Source organism: Schistocerca gregaria, chromosome 5 (genome assembly GCF_023897955.1).
Source record: "Schistocerca gregaria isolate iqSchGreg1 chromosome 5, iqSchGreg1.2, whole genome shotgun sequence".
NCBI lineage: Eukaryota > Metazoa > Arthropoda > Insecta > Orthoptera > Acrididae > Schistocerca > Schistocerca gregaria.
In genome coordinates this window covers 97,045,691-97,067,189 of record NC_064924.1, presented here as the reverse complement: position 1 = coordinate 97,067,189, position 21,499 = coordinate 97,045,691, and the positions used below count along the sequence as shown (strand labels likewise).

Below are 21,499 nucleotides of genomic sequence, written 5' to 3'. Positions count from 1 at the left end.
GTTCCAAAATGTTCAAATGTGTGTGAAATCTTATGGGACTTAACTGCTAAGGTCATCAGTCCCTAAGCTTACACACTACTTAACCTAAATTATCCTTAGGACAAACACACACACCCATGCCCGAGGGAGGACTCGAACCTCCGCCGGGATCAGCCGCACAGTCCATGACTGCAGCGTACTAAACCGCTCGGCTAATCCCGCGCTGCCATTCAGTTCCACAAGAAAGTGTACGCCGTTATCTGTATAAAATAAAAGATACTATTTTCAACATATGTTTACATGAGAACACATGTTATTACTAATTATACAGTTACCTAATAGTAAATCCAATCGTCGTCATTATCGATTATACCTTGGCACCTTTTTGGTATGCTTTTCTGCAATTCGCTCGGTAACGATCTTCATTTCGTCCTAATTTTATATAACAGCCGATAAATTGGCCTTCATTTGGACTTCATCTTATTATCCGAGCAAACACTTACTATCGGATTTGCATCCATTGGATGACTGGAAACGTGCGATTTACAATGATAAATCACACTGTGCCCTGTGGGAAACCGATTGAAGAGCTGGTGGTGTTACGGTATGGGGGTTGCCTTTTCTAGCTAGGCTGTGATCTTCTTAGTCCAGTTACGGAAACGATAAATGCAGAAAGACATTTTACAGCACTTTGCTCTTTCTTCAGTAGAAGAATAGCTCGGAGACTATGATTGTATCAGCTGGACAATGCACCCTATCATGAAGCAGCATCAGTGAGGAAATGACTTGTTAACCACAGAAACTCCGTCCAAACAGGCCTTGGGAGACCCAACTGTACCGACCGGCCGCCGTGTCATCCTCAACCCACAGTCGTCACTGGATGCGGATATGGAGGGGCGTATGGTCAGAACACAGCTCTCCCGCCCATACGTCAGTTTACGAGACCGGAGCCTCTGCTTCTCAATCAAGTAGCTCCTCAGGTTACCTCACAAGGGCTGAGTGGACCCCACTTGCCAGCAGCGCTCGGCAGGCCGGATGGTCACCCATCCGAGTGCTAGCCCAGCCCGACAGCGTTTAACTGACGGGAACCGGTGTTACAACTGCGGTAAACCGTTGGCCTTGTGAATCATAACATTCCTGAAATAAACTGGCCTACCGAGAGTCTAGACAGACCTAAACCCATTGAAAACGTCGCCTTCGCATCAGACTCCAGCGCCCAACATTACTGACTTCTGTCGAGAAAGAATGGTGTGCCATTCCTCCACAGACATTCAGACATCTGATTGAAAGTGTCCCCTCCAGAGTTCAAACCGTCATAAAGGTGAAGGCTAGTCACACTGCTATATTCCGTTTATCATAAGAATGAACCTCATGTGAACATTACACTATGTACGCTTCCGCGTTTGCTGGAACCTCACTGGATTTCGTTTCACGTGGAGCAGAAGCCAATCTGTTTCGAATACAGTCAAGTACCACAATGAGGATACGTTTCATCCTGTGCGTTACGCATACATCGACTCAGCGATGATAGGGGGAATAGCTTTACCTGTGGCGAGCCACCCGGTCTTCCTAACCTGCAGTGGCATGAACAGTTGTAGTAGAGACGTAAGAAGAGACGAGCAGTGAACAAAATAGCCTCGAATGTCATTTCATTTTTTAACAGAAGGAAATAACGGTAAAACTCAGGCGATACGCTTCTTAGGCGATCTGAAGGAAAGCATGCTCTCAATCCTAGCTAACATAGTACTGTAATTAAAAGCGAGAGTGATGAAGATTCGTGACTAAGAAGGGTAATTTTTCTACATGAGCTATGTATGACAAAAAAGCGCACAGGGATTTCACTAGGTAGTTAAATATTCAAGCCACTGAAGGTATTACAGTCAGTCGTCTGGTATTCTTTGAACTTCTTCCATTTTGGACTCCAAGGAAAGCTGTACGTTTCCATACTGCTACGCCGATACCGAGGCGATCAACAACCGAACCGCTAGTCACCAAAAAGTGCACATTTCCTCCTCCTCCTCTTTTATGACGTCCTGTTCTGCATTTCGAATCGTTCGCCAGTGGCGCGTCACAAAGCTTCGTGCATTAGTTCCAATCAGTTTGACAGCTTGTTATTTCTCGCGACAAATCCCTTAACTTGGCTGCATATCACTTTTGTTGGGTTCAGATAGCAGTGATACGGTGACAACACTGTAAAAATGCAGCATTTGTACTGTGTGCTCGACGTCGTTAAAATTGTTTTCCGTGTTTCTACGGCGCTAGCTCGTGACAGATCACGTCTGTCCTATAAAACAATGGCATATTCACACAAAGATTATTTGATTTTTCATTTTTCTCCAAAAAGTCAATTGTTTCTTGATTTCTTAATCTGTAACAATCTTTCATAATATATCGATAATTAAGAATGTGTATTTGCAATGAAACCAAAATTCTGACTGTGATACGTAATTGGAAACCAGAAGCCGTGCGTTTATCCTGAAAAATGATGGTTAAGTATGAATTAATCACAACATTTTGATAAATTTCATGCTGAAATGTTTTAGTTATTGAAACGGAACAAAAAAATTTGTTCATCACAATGAGTTTCGAATTACCGCCCGCCAGCCTATATAATTACAAAACAACGACGCTACCGACTGCGGCAACATTACATGGGAAAATCCGTTTCTTATACTTGTAACATTATCTTTCTCAACAAGCGTCAAAGCTTATTTTTCTCTGTAATATTCTGAGACACATTAAGAACAACATGTTTCTAGCCATTAACGGTGTTCCGCGCGCGTGTTTCACTACGAAACACAGGCCAGTGTCATCCATTTATGAACAATGAGACAAACAGAGCACAAGTTTCGCTTTCAGAGAATGTAACTGTATACGATTTTTAAAATTAAAATTATGTAGCTAAAATATGATGAGGAAAAACGTTGATGGCAGTTAATACATCAGAATGTCTTAAAGTTTCATGTACAATGACATAGTCATAAAATATCTAATACGTGAGTTGGACCCATTTCCAAGTGCGGAACAACACCAGTGTACGAGAGCTTTGGCTGTTGACCAATCGTCCCGTTTGTGTTTGTTTGCATCCGGTTTATTCTTATGATGAACGGAGTGTACTAATGTTCGCTAATATGTGACCAGATCATTTTGACCAGATAGTGAACACTTTCAGGAATTTCTTCCATATTTCCATATCAATATCCGATATCAGTAGAGCTATTTCAGTGAAGAAGGCTTTCTTCACCTGTTACGCTCTACACCCGATTTTTCCTTATTCTGGTCACCGCGTGATACACTATATGATCAAAAGTATCCGGACACCCCCAAAAACATGCGTTTTTCATATTAGGTTCATTGTTCTGCCACCTGCTGCCAGGTACACCATATCAGCGACCTCAGTAGTCATGTAAGTAGGCTGTTTAGGTTTTTTTATTGGTAACGCCGCCGCCACGTAGCACTCTGTATGAAAATCACTGGCTGTGCCGTGTGCAGTCTGTGGCTGGTTTGCATTGTTGTCTGCCATTGTAGTGTTGGGCAGCGGCAGCTGGATGCTAACAGCGCGTAGCGTTGCGCAGTTGGAGGTGAGCCGCCAACAGTGGTGGACGTGGGGAGAGAGATGGCGGAGTTTTGTAATTCGTAAGACTGGATGTCATGAACTGATATATATATTATGACTATAAAGGTAAATACATTGTTTGTTCACTATTAAAATCTTTCATTTGCTAACTGTGCCTATCAGTAGTTAGTGCCTTCCGTAGTTTGAATCTTTTAGTTAGCTGCCAGCGTGTGTAGTGCCAACAGTAAAATTTGGAGGCTGTGGTGTTACGACGTGGTCGTGTTTTCACGGAGGGGGATTGCACCTCTTGTTGTTTTGCGTGGTACTATCACACCATAGATCTACTTTGATGTGTTAAGCACCTTCGTGATGCCCACTGTTGAAGAGCAATTCGGGGATAGCGATTATATCTTTCAACAAGGTCGAGCACTTGTTCATAATGCACGTCCTGTGGCGGAGTGGTTACACGACAACAGCATCCCTGTAATTTACTGGCCTGCACAGTTTCCTGACCTGAATCCTAGAGAACACCTTTGGAATGTATTAGAACGCCGACTTCGTGTTAGATCTCAGCGACCGGCATCGACGCCTCTCCTCAGTGCAGCACTCAGTGAAGAATGCCCTCCCGTTCCCCAAGAAAACTTCTAGCACCAGATTGAATATATGCCTGCCAGAGTGGAAGCTGTCATTAAGGCTAAGGGTGGGCCAACACCATATTGAATTCCAGCGTTACCGATGAAGGGCGCCACGAACTTGTAAGTATTTTCAGCCAGGTATCCGGATACTATTGATCACACGGCCGTTTCATGTGACCCACTACAGTGTATGGAATGGTTGTCGGCAAATAACTTCGAAAAATGGACAGTTATTTCACTGTTCTTTAATAAAAATACCTAACTCGCCCTGTTTCCTTTGTTCACATTTACTACTGTTTACCTCCCAATGCCGAAAGTTTTTATTGTTCACCCGGGCAACAACGTCCTGCAGATCACTCGAACGGGTAATTGCAAAATATTATGAAATAATTACCTGTAATCTTCAGTCCACTTAATGGCTTATCATTTCTGTTTGTGCAAAACCCTGCCTGCAGTACAATAATTAATAAGAAGGTATGCATTTCGAAAAATAAGGTAACGTAGAATCTGGTCAAATATACAGGGTGTAACTGGTATGAGTAATGAGATTTTCATGTGTGTCCCATAATATGTACACACATCAGTGCGTCACTTGTTTTTTCTCTGCATCAAACACTCTTCCCACAAACACATCACACACCATCATGTGTCGAACTCATGTTTCGTGCGTGGGCGTAATGAACCACAAAGTGGACTACGCCTTCAGTATAGATTACCCATTGTAGGTCTACGTGTCCACATTTAAACACCTGACCTGTTTGCCCAGGGAAAAAATTTTAATGGCTTGTTCTTGCCATATGTACCTGGAAGTACTCCCGCATCTAAAAATATATAACTTACAATGGCTACAATTATTAGTCTGAAAATGGAATATATTCTGATGTACTGTTGTTCAGCACACCGTCCGCAGTCACCGGTAGAAATAACTGCACTTGTACCCATTAAACCCTCTATAACTATTGAATCACGAAAGTCCACATCGAAAGAAAGCCCTCCTACAGAGTTCAGTCAGCAGCACCAAATACATTCTTATATTGTCCCAGTTTTCCATTTCTAGTAATTTAAATGATTATTATGCGGTTAGTACACCAGTAAATATACTCGCCATAAAAGCGGGTAGTTCCAGTACTACACTTGTCGTACAATGTTTTTTTTTTTCAGGTAGTGGACAAAAACTTATACGTAATCAGAGGATTTACATCGTCCAGTTTGACTCTCACTCGAAACAGTCAAAATTGTAAATAACTATAAATAATTAATGTTGTGGTTGGCAGGAGAGCCAACACAGGGTTACTACAGGAGGCCGAAATGCACGCGTTTTAGCTCACGCACGCTGGCGTGAGGTCTGGAACATGACAAGGGAATTAGAGTTGAGAAAAACGGACGTAGCTGGTGGAATACTTAACTTCAATCCATTAATGGTGAACGTCGCTCTTGACATTACATGCTTTACAATATCAATTGAAACTGATCATGGCGCCTTGCTAGGTCGTAGCAAATAACGTAGCTGAAGGCTATGCTAACTATCGTCTCGACAAATGAGAGCGTATTTTGTCAGTAAACCATCGCTAGCAAAGTCGGTTGTACAACTGAGGCGAGTGCTAGGAAGTCTCTCTAGACCTGCCTTGTGGTGGCGCTCGGTCTGCAATCACTGATAGTGGCGACACGCGGGTCTGACGTATACTACCGCACCGCGGCCGATTTAAAGGCTACCACCTAGCAAGTGTGGTGTCTGGCGGTGACACCATATTCCTCCCTCGCAAATCGGCGTACGGTTGTGGCATAAGGCTTCCGTCCGCCGTGGGGAGGACCCCATGTTGACGTATGCGACGAGGTGGGGAGCCTAACAACAGGCGAGGCTGTGCCACCCGCACCCTGCCATTCGGACCGCGGGGAGCTAGGAAACGCCTGAAAACCTGCTCCAAGGTGCACGCCATCATGCGGTGTATGCGCCCGTAGAGAGACAGGAGGGGCCGAAGGGTCGACCTCCATCGGGCCGGGGCACCCGACGGGCGAAGACGACATATGGTCCGGAGCGGGCAAGATTTCCATGTCGGAGGACAACTGGTCACGGGAAGCGATCGGCGGCGCGTGACCCAGAGAGGGGCCCGGCGGTTGCAGCGACGCGTCCACTGCGGGCGTCGCCGGCGGGAGAACAAGCGGCGGCGGCGGCGGCGGCGGCGGCGGCGGCGCGTCGCCATGGGGCAAAATGGAAGGCACCGTCGGTAACACATGGGGCTGATGCGAGCCAGTAGTTGGGTCCCCAGAGCGCTGACCGGACGGCACCGTCGCTGAAAGCAGACGGCGAGCGGCAGATCCCGTGCGACGACAGAGGCGCAGCTGGTTGAGATGCCGACGCACCTCACCAGACGCCCCCAAAGCCAGATTCACAGCGCGTCCGAGGCAGCGAAGAATGCGCCCTTCGAGCCAACGCCGTGAACCTCGGTAGTGGCGACAGTAGACAACGTCGCCTGGAGCAAAAGCAGGTGTCTGCCGCCGCACAGGAACCTGATGCGGCGGATGTAGCAAAGACATCAAGGTTCGATGATGACGACCGTGGAGCAACTCAGCTGGCGAGCGACCATCTCGGGGCTGAGAGCGGTACGAGGACAAAAAGAGCAATAACGCGTCCTCCCGAGAATGCGACTCTTTCAACTTCAACATCTGTGACTTGAAAGTCCTGACCAATTGTTCAGCGGCACCGTTTGACTGTGGCGAAAACGGCGCGGACGTCAGATGTTGAATACCATTGGCCTTGCAGAATGACTGAAATTCTGCGGACATGAATTGTGGGCCATTGTCGGAAACAATAGTCTGCGGAAGACCTTCAATGCAAAAGATAGCGGATAACGCTTGGATGGTGGCAGATGACGTCGTGGAAGACATCCGAACAACAAAAGGAAAATTACTGAATGAATCTACCACAACCAACCATCGAGCATTCCAGAATGGACCAGCAAAATCGATGTGTAAGCGTTGCCAACGGGAAGTGGCTTTTGGCCATGCAAAGAATTTCCGCGGTGGTGCTGACTGTTGTTCGGCACACACCATGCAAGAAGAGCACATATTCGTAATCGCGGCATCGATTCCGAACCAAGTACAGTGCTGACGAGCAAGTTGTTTAGTTCTCACTATACAACAATGTCCTTGTTGGAGAAGCTGTCAGACAGAGGATTGTAACGAACGTGGTACCACGACCTGGGACTGATCAGTATCAAAACGCAACAGGAAAACACCAAGTCGTACAAAAAGTCTCTCTTTGTGAGCAAAAAATCGATGAACCAACGGGTCCCCGATTCGTGACTTTGACAAGGGCCATTGCGTAGCAACAAAACGCAGAACGGGAGCAAGGACAGGATCGGCAGCTGTCGCTGTAGCTACACGACGAAAATCAGTCGGAAACGATTCGACCACGTCATCGGTTTCCGCATCAATGAACATGGAAGCAAGTTCGGAGGAATCGAATGCCCTATCCTCAGCAACAGGCAAGCGGGACAACGCATCGGCGTTTCTTTGCTGAGCAGCGGACCGATACAAGATATCGTAGCGGTACAGCGAGAGGAAAATAGACCAGCGAATGAATTTTTGCGCTGTACGTGGAGGTACAGGCTTGGTCGGATGAAAAAGCGATTTCAAAGGTTTGTGGTCTGTGATTATGGTAAAGGGACGACCATTCAAGAAATCATTAACTTCGTAACACCAAATACGAGAGCCAATGCTTCTTTCTCGATCTGTGAATAATTTCTTTGAGCAGACGAGAGCAATTTGGACGCAAAGGCAATAGGGCGATCGTGCGATCCATCTTTGTGCGCAAGCACAGCACCGATCCCGAAATCCGATGGATCCACCATCAACAAGAGGGGCTTCTGGGGATCGAATGGCGTAAGGCAAGTATTGGAAAGCAACGCCGATTTCAACTGGCGAAAGGCGCGTTCGCATTCCGTCGTCCAGACGAACGGACACCCTTACGGCGTAAGCGATGAAGCAGAGCTGAAATGGAAGAGGCATGCGGCACATAGCGATGGCAGTAATTTGTTTTTCCCAGCACACTCTGTAGCTGCTTCAAATTCTGCGGCGGCGGCAAGTCTTGTATGACACGAAGGTGCGTGGGACTTGGATGTATGCCGTGGGCATTGAGTACATGTCCCAAGTATGGCAAGTCCCGAGCAAAAAACACACATTTGTCCTTCCACAAGCGAAGACCATTTTGTCGCAAGACCTGAAATAATGTTCTGCGATTAGCCAAATGTTCTTCTTCCGTCTTTCCGGAGATCACAATATCGTCCAGATAATTTTCTGCAGTAGGGACCGACGCACAAACAGTTTGTAGATATTGCTGAAACAATGCAGGGGCGGATGCACACCCGAATGGCAGTCGTTTGAATCGATGCAAACCAAGATGCGTGTTAACCACCAAAACGCGCTGGGCTTATTCTTCCAACGGTATTTGCAAGTACGCATCTGCGAGGTCCAACTTCGAAAAATATTTACCCGAGCACAGTTTGTCAAAAAGATCTTCCGGGCGTGGTAAAGGAAAAGTTGCAATCACTAGTTGTGGATTCACTGTTGCCTTGAAGTCCACACAAAGTCTCAATTTTCCGGAAGGTTTTGGCAAAATTACTAAGGGTGACGCCCAGAGAGAAGCCTGCACACGTTCAATTACACCTTGTGATTCCAAATTGTGTAATGTTTTGGCGACCTCATCACGCAATGCGTGGGGAACATTGCGCGCTCTGAAAAATTTCGGTTGCGCGTTTACTTTCAGTTCTAAATGTGCTTTATAGTTCTTAGTGCAACCGAGGCCCGCTGCAAAAATGTCTGCAGATTCCTCACATAGACGAGAAACACTGTCTGAAGACACAGTCTGGTTCACTGATAGGACCTGATTTACTATAGACAAGTTAAACAACTGAAATAAATCGAAACCAAATAAGTTCACTGCAGAAGAGGAACGAAGGACGTAAAATGACACAAGTTTTGTTTGTCCTTTGTATGTTGCAAGAAGGCTGCACTGTCCTAACACAGGGATCTCTTGTCCTAAATAGCTACTTAACATTTGCGGCACGCAACGGAGGTGTGCCCAGCAGTTTGTAAGTGTCTTGATTGATCAGTGAAACTGCAGCTCCGGTATCGAGCTGGAATGGTATCACTTTGCCGTTAATGTCCAAGTCTACAAAAAGTTTATTGTCCTGCTGACGACAAGAGCGACTGTCTCGTGCAACGTGAACTGACACTGGTACATAATCACTTGCGACTTGACGGGAGTTCCGGCGATGTCGACGCACAATATTTTTGGGACGAACACAGTCACTGTTAGAGAGAGTGGCACTGGGCGGAGTGGAATGAACTATATGAATTTCCATGGGCGAAGTTTCGCGAGCCTGAGTATCCTTGGTTCGATTCCGATTTCGGCGCGAAGCAAAGGGCCTGGAACGGTTTTGAGCTTCCGATCTGAGCTTTTTCTGGCAAACACTCTGAACCTATCCTTTTTTATTACAATAAAAGCAAATAGCTTAGCGTGACGGGCAATTCTCACGCGAATGTTTAGTAGCACACCGCGGGCATGATTTGATCACTTCATTTGCTTGCCAGCGCGGCACACGTGGCTGAGAGCCTGACGGCAGCGGCGCGGCCGGGCGCGAGGGCTGTTTACTGCTCCGTGCTGCTCGCCTGGCGGGCCCGCTAACCTGACACACTGCTGGCGAAGTTTCAAATGATTCCTGAGCAAAGTCAAGTGTGTCCTGCCGATCCAATATGTCCATCACTTGTTGAAGGGAGGGATTTACTAGTTTCAAAATCTGTTCCCTTATACGATCATCGGAAACGTTCTGTACAATTGCATCACGTACCATAGTATCTGAATAAGGGAGTCCACATTGACACTCAAAAGCACAATCCCTAGTAAGGCCTTGCAAGGTTGCAACCCACTCCCGATTAGTCTGACCTGTCGTACGTTTTGTACGAAAGAAGTTATACCTTTTCGCAACTACATTGACTAATTCCTTGAAATATGCATCTAATGCAGACACAATTTCTTCGTAGGACAGAGTTGCTACGTCGCGTCGGGGAAATAATTTGACTATCACAAGGTACGTATTCACGCCTACGGAAGATAACAAAAAAGGCTGCCGCTTGTTACCTTGAATTCTGTAGGCGGCGAGATGGAATCCAAATTGGCGTGACTACTCCGTCCAGTTTTCCAGTGCAGCATCAACAGGTCGAAAAGTGGGTGCAACAGCGTCTTGGGAGTGCGTTAGCGGTGAAGCGGCTGCTGCCACATCGTTTTGCATCGCACGTTGACCCTGGACGAGCTGTCCAAGGGCATCCAGTAAGGCCTGCGTCTGCTGATTCTGTAAGCGATAAAATTGGGACAGTATGGAGATCGTGGCGAAGCCATTACACAAGTAAATCAGGGCAATTTAGAAAAGAACGCGGTATTGCCTCGTCGCCAATGTTGTGGTTGGCGCTCGGTCTGCAATCACTGATAGTGGCGACACGCGGGTCTGACGTATACTACCGCACCGCGGCCGATTTAAAGGCTACCACCTAGCAAGTGTGGTGCCTGGCGGTGACACCACAATTAACATTATCCCCTCTACAGTACGGTATATTTTAACAAAAACTGCTATCCCAGGCATGCGTTCACAATTTTTGTGATACATAGCTTTGGCCATATTAGTACAAGCAGTTTGGCTTAGATTGATCACATCGACTGCCAGGTATCGACTAAATGCACTGCTCCAGAATGATTCGAATATAGTTTATGTCTAAAGGGAGCACTCAACTTCCTCGCATCAAGCCCTCCACTTGGGGCTCTGCTCTTCCAATTGGGAAACGAGTAGGGTAATGCTTTCTTGATACAATGAAGTTATTTAAAATCCTCTACTCTTGTAAAATTGAAAGCTATAATTTTTCAAGTGGGACTGCAGCAAACTCTCACCTTCAAAAGTACCATTCAGAACTCTCTGTACCTTGAACTACTAGGACTATTTTTTCCATCCTCTGATTGGTCGCGAAATTAAAACGACAAAGGAAATCCAGTGAAGCTTTGTGCATACGTGTTGCTCAGTGTCTCTTGTAGCCTGCCTATAGCGTCACATCACACTTTCCAGTTCGAAGTGCAAAGCGGGCACGTAAAGATACCTAGAACAATAATGTCTCCTGCCAAGTCTAATGTGCCGGTTAAGGATTTCGCCTCATTTCATGCAGTCCACATAACGTAACTATCATGCGTTTCCTCCTTCACAATTCTCAAACGCATATCGCAGGTGCAACGAAGACGTTCCTGCAACGTTTTCGATGGAAAGTGTTCGATTACTCACCACAGAGCCCACACTTGTCTCCCTCTGATTTTCGTCTCTTGGCTCACATGAACCGCTGGCTATGCGAACAGCATTTCATCACAGACAGCGAGTTACAGACGGGCGTAAGGAATTGGCGGAAATCACAGGTTGCTTCCTTCTATGACGAGGGTACCGGGAAGTTGGCACAACATTACAACAAATATCTATGTTTGATTTACACTGTGGTTTCCATATGGCGACCAATCGAAGGTTGAAAAAAAATAGCCATCGTATTATAACTGGAAACATGAAAATTGCTACAACGTTATTTCTTTATGTAATCGCCGGCCGCGGTGGTCTTGCGCTTCTAGGCGCGCAGTCCGGAACCGTGCGACTGCTACGGTCGCAGGTTCGAATCCTGCCTCGGGCATGGATGTGTGTGATGTTCCTTAGGTTAGTAAGGTTTAAGTAGTTCTAAGTTCTAGGTGACTGATGGCCTCAGATGTTAAGTCCCATAGTGCTCAGAGCCCCTTTATGTAATAAACAAGGTGCTGAAATTATCACCTAAGTCAGAATGGTCTGACAATCTGTAATGTGTTACTAGCAATCTCTTGCATTTCAACACTTTACTTAGTAGCTTCTTAACTTATTGACAGCTTAATAACTTGGAATATAAAACTTTGAACATAGCAGCTAAGGTTCAGAGACCGTGTCAGGATTATATTGGAACAAATAAACCCTGCGTAACAAAAATTAAGTCAAAATTCACCTGGTTTCGATGCTACTATGAGCGTTGTCTTCAGAATTAGACTAACTGTTCTAAAACATATAAGGTATATAGTACATTAATAAAATTAAAGTTTGTACTGACTGGAAAAGATGCAGTACTTACACGTCACATATTAAAAAATGATCTGAGGCGGAAAGGCGAAGTCATGAACAGTTGTGACATGGCGAGCCGCTAAGGGCAACCCTTGTTCACAGTACGAGCACCCTTAGCGGCTCGCCATCTCACAACTGTTCATGACGTCGCCTTTCCGCCTCAGATCATTTTTTAATATGTGACGTGTAAGTACTGCATCTTTTACAGTCAGTACAAACTTTGATTTTATTAATGTACTATATACCTAATACATCCTGGAAATGGAAAAAAGAACACATTGACATCGGTGTGTCAGACCCACCATACTTGCTCCGGACACTGCGAGAGGGTTGTATAAGCAATGATCACACGCACGGCACAGCGGACACACCAGGAACCGCGGTGTTGGACGTCGAATGGCGCTAGCTGCGCAGCATTTGTGCACCGCCGCCGTCAGTGTCAGCCAGTTTGCCGTGGCATACGGAGCTCCATCGCAGTCTTTAACACTGGTAGCATGCCGCGACAGCGTGCACGTGAACCGTATGTGCAGTTGACGGACTTTGAGCGAGGGCGTATAGTGGGCATGCGGGAGGCCGGGTGGACGTACCGCCGAATTGCTCAACACGTGGGGCGTGAGGTCTCCACAGTACATCGATTTTGTCGCCAGTGGTCGGCGGAAGGTGCACGTGCCCGTCGACCTGGGACCGGACCGCAGCGACGCACGGATGCACGCCAAGACCGTAGGATCCTACGCAGTGCCGTAGGGGACCGCACCGCCACTTCCCAGCAAATTAGGGACACTGTTGCTCCTGGGGTATCGGCGAAGACCATTCGCAACCGTCTCCATGAAGCTGGGCTACGGTCCCGCACACCGTTAGGCCGTCTTCCGCTCACGCCCCGATATCGTGCCGCCCGCCTCCAGTGGTGTCGCGACAGGCGTGAATGGAGGGACGAATGGAGACGTGTCGTCTTCAGCGATGAGAGTCGCTTCTGCCTTGGTGCCAATGATAGTCGTATGCGTGTTTGCCGCCGTGCAGGTGAGCGCCACAATCAGGACTGCATACGACCGAGGCACACAGGGCCAACACCTGGCAGCATGGTGTTGGGGAGCGATCTCCTATACTGGCCGTACACCTCTGGTGATCGTCGAGGGGACACTGAATAGTGCACGGTACATCCAAACCGTCATCGAACCCATCGTTCTACCATTCCTAGACCGGCAAGGGAACTTGCTGTTCCAACAGGACAATGCACGTCCGCATGTATCCCGTGCCACCCAACGTGCTCTAGAAGGTGTAAGTCAACTACCCTGGGCAGCAAGATCTCCGGATCTGGCCCCCATTGAGCATGTTTGGGACTGGATGAAGCGTCGTCTCACGTGGTCTGCACGTCCAGCACGAACGCTGGTCCAACTGAGGCGCCAGGAGGAAATGGCATGGCAAGCCGTTCCACAGGACAACATCCAGCATCTCTACGATCGTCTCCATGGGAGAATAGCAGCCTGCATTGCTGCGAAAGGTGGATATACACTGTACTAGTGCCGACATTGTGCATGCTCTGTTGCATGTGTCTATGTGCCTGTGGTTCTGTCAGTGTGATCATGTGATGTATCTGACCCCAGGAATGTGTCAATAAAGTTTCCCCTTCCTGGGACAATGAATTCACGGTGTTCTTATTTCAGTTTCCAGGAGTGTATGTTTTAGAACAGTTAGTCTAATTCTGAAGACGACGCTCATAGTAGCATCGAAATCAGGTTAATTTTGACTTAATTTTTGTGACCGAGGGCGTATTTGTTCCAATACTTGGAATATACGTAAAATCATGAAACAGGAAAACATGAAACAGGAGTCTGTTTCCTTACTCAAACACATATGCTATCAAACTTTTAGGTTTGTAGCTTTCGTATTTTAGCGGAACTCAAATTATGAAAAAACTCGATTTTCCTGTAAACTTGTAATTGTACTGGTTTCAGTCTCAGGATATTTTACTTTTGTATAAGTCTGATCACATTATACTAACTTTGATATATGTTACGAAACAATAATTTTAATGACGGGGTACTGCGCAATAACGAACTGCCATGCCTACAGCATTAACGCGCAGGCTCCAACGAACGATAGTGGGGAGATACCCGCTCTCTCTCAGTGCGTGAATCACTCTTCGCACACTTGTTTCCACACTTGTAATTATCTCCATTCTAATGTTAAGCTGATCGTTATTTGGGTTTCTTGTGGTATTCATACAATTTCGTGGTCTTCAAAGCCACTAGATTCAACGGTAAACGGTGTACTGTCAAGAAAAATTAAGAAGACTCTATCGTGATTGCCATATTACATCAGGTCGTCAAACTGAAGGTTTCTACAAGAAAGGGAAATCTCCTGCGTTCAAAATGCCAAACGTCGTCACAATTATAGAAAACAGCTTTCAGAATACCTCTTTAGTAACCCTTTTCTGAAACTGATTGTTTTTTTGTTTCACTATCCGTAAAAGTTCTGTTATTTTAATCATTGCCTTAATTGATTCTGACCTCTTTTTCTTTCAGGTATTTCGACATGGGGCAAGCGCACGCTATATGGTATACAGAATCGATGATGAGTAAGTTATATTTATGGAGAATTGTTTTTAAAAATACTGGTAACCTCTTATTTACATCGTAGTTTGTCACCCGCTGAAAGTATCTTTCAAGAGTTGCAAGTTGAAAATTTTTACCGTTCTCTCGAGTTACGAGTAATGCGGCGATTCATTGAACTCTGTCTCGAAGCACAGAACACCAGAGTACAAGCAACGAAGCTGTCAGTGGCAGTCCTTCGCAGACATTATCCACTCCTAGCTAGGACACAGCCAGGGCAATCCACTAGAAAGTACATAGCCCCTTCAACAACCAGGCAACAAACACCAGCGCTGTGTCTAAGTCGTCGTATATATGAACTGATCACTAATAAGCAGAAGTTTGGCAGTAAACGCAAACGAATGCCGGATACGCTTCTTGTTATTTACTTGCCATTCACATTCCCTCTGTTGCGTACAGGCTGGCGTTGAGCATGTTACCGCTATTCAGATTACGAAGTGTCTGGTGGGAAGGTATAAATTAACTTCTGCTCCGAAATATTCTACGGTGCAAAACTAATCTTCTGCTACACTATTGTGAAAGTAAACGCAACGGAAGATTTAGTTGCAGATGACTGCTTTGGGGCGCTAGCAGTGAAACTGAAGTAGACACAATGTATTACACTCCAAAAGAAATCCTATTATTTCTCACGTAAATGACCAAAATTAATAAATGTAGATGGAATGGTATCTAAATAAGAGGTGACATTAAAGATGAAGAGACATCGTCCGAACAGGCCGTGAGGGCCTAAAGGTACCGACCGGCCGCCATGTCATACTCAGTCCTTAGGCGTTATCAGATGCGGATACGGAGGGTCATGTGGTAAGCACACAGCTCTCCCAGCTATTGTCAGTTTTCGTGACAGGTGCCGCTACTGGTCAATCAAGTAGCTCCCCAGCTGGGCTCACAAGGGCTGATTACACCCTGCTGGCCAACAGCACTCGCCACTCCCAGACAGTGACCCATCCCCAAGCCCGACAGCACTTAAATTCGGTGATCTGACGGAAACGGAGGTTACCACTGCAGCAAGGCCGTTGGCGACATTCAAGATAACGAACGATTTCTTACACAAAGACAGAGTGACATCGCACATAAACAGAAATAAATATTAATACAATTCAAGCACATACTTAATGAAATAAAGTACGTACTACTGATGTATGGTTGACCAAGTTCAGTAGTGTGGAATAGTTTACTACGCCTCCTACTCTCAATATGGATACCGCTGTCTGGTTGAAAATACTGCGGTTGACAGTGATTGTGAACTACAAAGTTCAAGCTTTCACAGTATACATGCACTGACCAGCGACTGCTGCTGTTTGAAAGAGCTCTCTGTGGACAGTAAGGATTCACCGTAAAGTTTATAATGCGCTGTAGCTGCAAAGTGCTCACCATACACCTGCAGGAGTCTGCAGCTCTGCTCCCAGCGCTCCTACGACTCGAACGATGGGTCTCCTCCTCTAGTGCCAGGGTCTGCGACCGCGTTCCCAGATCAAACCTGAAACCATGACCTAATGCGAATCCATGCTCTCGTCTAAACATACCGTCCAGGTCCGACTCTCCGTGAGGCCAGACACTTCACTATCATTTCCAAAAACAACGTGGAGTACTCTCGAAAAAGTAGAACTACCAACCGAAATGAGGCAGCACTTCTTTAGGCATGTCGCATAATTCTCCTCTCTCAGGACAGTTTCCCTACGGATGACAGGCAGATTCCTGTCCTCTGATCCTATAGTATTCCAAGAAAGAGGACAAACGCCCTCTGATATGTTCTCCAACGTCAATAATGGATTCCCAGCAAGACATTGGTTCTCTGCTTACATGGGGAACCACTTGCGATTGGTGCCTACGTGACATCTAAAGCTCGCAACTGCTGTCCTGGCAAAAGTGTGTTGGGTGTCATGCCGCACTGGTCCGTTTTTAGCCATCCGATCTGAACTGTTGTTATCATCTTTATAAAAATGGCTCTTGCAGCAAGGTCCATGGAAAAACATTGACTGTATACTTGCTGAATCTGAAGAACGCACTCTCCTGGACAGGGATCAGTTATAATGCCGCCAGTCCGTCGCGATTTGGGTAAAGAAGTTGTAAAGGATACTGCTGCAAGTCTCTGGGACAATGTACAGTGGGCCTCTACAAACACGTCTCTACATGAGGGGCTCCTCCTGCTGTTCTGACCCTGTCCGCCACTCTCTGCCTAAACTCAGATAGCAAGTAGCCCAGACCTGTCCAATATAACTTCGTCTGCGCCCCTCCTCGTTCTTTGAACTGGCCAGTAACGTGGCCTCTTCGCTGTCTTTGGGTGGCAAGCTTCCCATCGTCCAGCTTGCGCCATAACTTTCAAACAAAGCATTCTACCAAATTGAAATCCAGTCCCATCACCTCAAATTATTCCATGCAGTTAGATAGCAATGTACTCAGTACCCAACCACTGTCAACCCCCATAAGTGGCATATTGGTCACAGTTCTCTCCTAACTAGATACACGTATACGTATTCTAATTGTACACGCCTGCTTGAACTCAATAATTATTAAAGTAAAAGAGAGGTGATCCCAAAGGAATTGCTGTCTTTCAATATTTTGGTTTGTAAATAAAAAGGGTGGTAAAAACAGTGACGATATCCATCATGTGATTTAGACGATATGTGTTTTTTAAGTAAATGATGACTGGGGTGCTGGTTGCAGTGGTGGTGGTTCTTGGAACCGGAATGGTAAGAAATTAGGATAACACAGGTACTGAAAAGGGTGTTACATGAAAGATGATTATGAAATGTATATAGGAGATGGAACTGGTGGTTGGGGTACAAATATTAGGGAAGGGTAGGATTTCAGTCAACAAGAATCAGTTTAGATTGGGAATGATGGGGAATTTAGTTGTTAGGAATGGTAGATTTCGGTGGCTGTCACAATTTTTGCAAGAGGGAGGATATGCACTGTTTGGGGACGAAACGCTGGTGATCTACGCTGGTAATGGTATGACGTCAGGCGAACCTTCTTGAGATTTGGCTGATGTAGAATAGTTGAAGGTATTATAGCTGTTTGGAGAGTTGAGGAAACTTTCAAACTAGTGCAAGATAAGAATGGGAGAAGCTGGTTCAGATGTTGAAAGCAAGAAAGAGACCATTCAAGGATTTGGAGAGGTCACTGCTATATTGGAGTTCGTGTAGTTTACGGACTTGATTGACTAGATAATGGTGATGGGATTTATATTTTAAGTTGGGCTTATTAGTATATTGCGTCAATTGTGGGTTTTCTTTTCGATGACTAGTAGGTTGGGCTTGCAAAATTAAACTGGTCTGCAAAACTTAAGGACGAAAATAACTTTTGCTTGATGTGTTACAGCCAAGTAACATAGTTGATGAAACTTGGACCATACGCAGAGAGAACTGCTGTAGTATAGTACTAGGCTTACCGTATCTTTGTGGGTACAACCCAGGACATATGACCATATGTTTTGTGTCTACCCCAGGATATATTTTTGAAATTACGTGTACTGAAACGTTAATCATTTATTTACTGTAATTGTAAAAAATATAATATCAGGGCTCAAAATTTTTTCTTTAAAACTTGATGAACTTTTATTTGACTAACAGCAAATTATTTTGTTTTAAATACGGTACAAGTCCCAATAGGATTGTACAGGCGAAGTGCGTGGAGACTCAGAAGTCCCAAAAGTATCACACAGCTAGAATTCTTGCTTCTGATGATACTTATAAAAACAGTTATTTTTTCCCTTAACGAACAAAAAATTTTACTCTCTGAACACTATGAATGGGTCTGGATACAATCTTTGTAGCTGAGAAAAATTCACATCTGCCTCTTGAATTGACAAATGTTTATCCTGAAAGCGTACGTAGTGTTGTACCGAAAATGCTCCCTTTCCTCTCTTTGGAGATGAAAGTGGAGAATTTTGATGGTTTTGGGGTCTTCCCCATTTTTGGGACACATGCATTCCAAGTGTGAGCAGACCAAGTGTAGTTCTACGCTTGAATTCAGTCGATGGAAGTGTCACTTTGACGTCACAGTATTAAATATAGGAATTCACAGGGGCCGTTTCGATCATTGGATAAAATAAGCTGTACTAATACTATTTCGAGTTTCTACCTATTTTGTAAAGAGACCTCAACTTGTGAGCTTTATCTACGCCATCTCTGTGATCATTATAATACTGTACAACCGTCAGTGGCCCTAATTATATCTTTGCTCCATCTTTCTGGGTTCTGGGTACCCTGTATACTTCATTTGTATCATAATTTGAAACAAAGTGCGCAGGACCTGAGAGGACGGCTGAGTCCGAATCATATTTTACATTGTAATTGAATATTACAAGGGTACTGTGTTGATATTTTATCCAAATTAACACTAGTATATGCTGTATAAAGACATATATATAAAAGTTATCACTCATCACAGTTCATATATAAGCCTTACATTTATTTAGGTAACCTTGCAGTTTTGTTTCACACACCAAGCAACCATTTGCAGTACAGTTGCTTCTGGGCCGATGTATAAGCTTCTGAATAGTCTGTACCCCAGACTGTGAAGACATGCAGTGTAGGAAGCATATACTGTATGGGATGGGATCTTTTTGTTCCTACAGGTACAATTAGTTGTTCAGCTATATAATTCCAAACAGAATCTGTTGGCACTCCTATGTCCCAACAGTAAACAATGGGTCAAACAGTATTTATTTAGTTGTATTTGCACTAGACATGATTTTTTTCAGAAATGATTTGTTGGTTTTAATTACCTTTTACATTCAGAACAACAAAGTTCTGAATTGATTTTGACATTTAACAAATACTTAACAGTAGATACTGAAAGCCCATCCGTTTCTGCATACTAAATTTTCTCTGTAATTGAAAAAAAAATCTCTTAACTGGAGCGAATGCCCCAGGCAAAGACATCGCAAAATCAACCATTTCATAAATGTTGCTACGTGAAATATCTTCCATTTGCCACATTAAAGATACCTCTTTGGCAGCACTCTCCAGATCACTGTTATTTCCCTCTTTGGATCTAAAAAAAATCTCTTATTTTTGATGAAGCAGTAGCATTAATAACACTCTTAAGTCTGGCTGTTTGCACTTGGGCTTTAGTGTAACCTTTTCCTTCACCTGCTGCAGAAAATAGCCAGCAAACTGTGTGAAAAAGCACACTCGTTATCACTTTTTTCACAAAGTTTCAAAAATGTGATTGCTGTTGCAGGTTAAGATTAGTAGGGGAACAAGGTTCGTTCGGGTCCATTTTGTTAGTGCAGATTTCCTACATCAGGGGCAGGTGTACACACAGGGGCAAACCTATTGTTCTCCTTTGACAGGTACTTAACCTATTGTTTGGTTAAGTGGTTTTCCATGTCACCCACATTTCCTTTTGATTGAGAGGTACTTAACCTAATGTGACCCCCCCTTGCCCTTCACATAGATGATGGTATCCGTGTGATCGAATAATTTAAGGGCCGTCACCATATCTTTATAGGGTAAGCCAGGGTCATGTCAGTGAATTCCATGGTAGAAATGCGTTAACCACTTTGCACTCTTCCATTCTTAGCACATTTCACATACTTGAAAGACCTCGGTGATGCAATGTTTGCTGAGAATATCTCTATTATTCCAGCATCTTCTGTGTACGCTATAAATGCAACATCTTTAAATATGAACTGTGCATGCTCACCATCGTAGAAACCCTGAGCATCTTCAATGATGTTCACATCTTGAGACGCCATTGTGAAATGCTCTAGGTGCAGCACCTATTCATTCATACAGCTCGTTGCACACAACCAGTGAGTGAGCAGTAGTTGATCGCACAGTCATGTAGAACTAGAGCATACACGACGTTGTGCTGTGGTAAATTTGTTGAAGATTTAAATTCAGTTCGCACATCTATAGGTCCAGACTTAATTATCTCATTCTGTTTCAAGCAGTCTATTACAATGATTAGTGAAATCTCCTTGAACTTACGTGGACTGAGTAGACACCCTCCTCCCCTTTCTTCGGCAATTTCACAGTAAGAAACACGAAACCTTGCATACATATCATAATCTAGACTGTATACATTCTGATTCCACTGCAGACATAAATTGTAGAATTCTGAACGGAGGTAGACTTTGGCATTTGTTAACTTGCAGTTGTCGAACACAGTGAAATTATTTGCTATATTACCTCTTCTATCAGTCTGAAACGGAAGTATGATGAATCTAGGTGTCTCTAGCTGTGAAGAGGTTTTAATAGCTCACGTTTGTCTGCTCACAGGTAGGTAACACTGGGTACTCGAAAACATCCCACGAACAAAATGTCAGTGACAGAAAGGTACCGGAATTCAGGACTTTTAATAGCTTCAAACGCTCCTTGTCAGATACACTGACGTGAGGCATTTTCCATACTACCTTGCTGATTGTTATCATATTATCCTCGTGTGCGTCTTGAATGTATGAGTTATTGCCGTCGCATTCTGCAGCAGAATTAGCTCGTATTTAGCGTTCATAGCAATCTGTCTCATGTCCTCAAAGTACCCCATATGCATTTTTAGTGGTATGCATGCAGTAAATCGCTTGTACTCCGCAACTATTCTATCCTC

The 21,499-nt window shown here is 44.8% G+C and overlaps 1 protein-coding gene across 1 annotated transcript in view; it reads left to right on the top strand.

The window, feature by feature from the left end:
- LOC126273243 (venom dipeptidyl peptidase 4-like) overlaps positions 1-21,499 on the top strand; it is a 327,710-nt gene that overhangs the window by 78,157 nt on the left and 228,054 nt on the right. Inside the window, exon 5 of the mRNA XM_049976788.1 lies at positions 14,858-14,910. Within this exon, the coding sequence (XP_049832745.1) occupies positions 14,858-14,910 (53 nt within the window). The remainder of the gene's footprint in view (positions 1-14,857; positions 14,911-21,499) is intronic.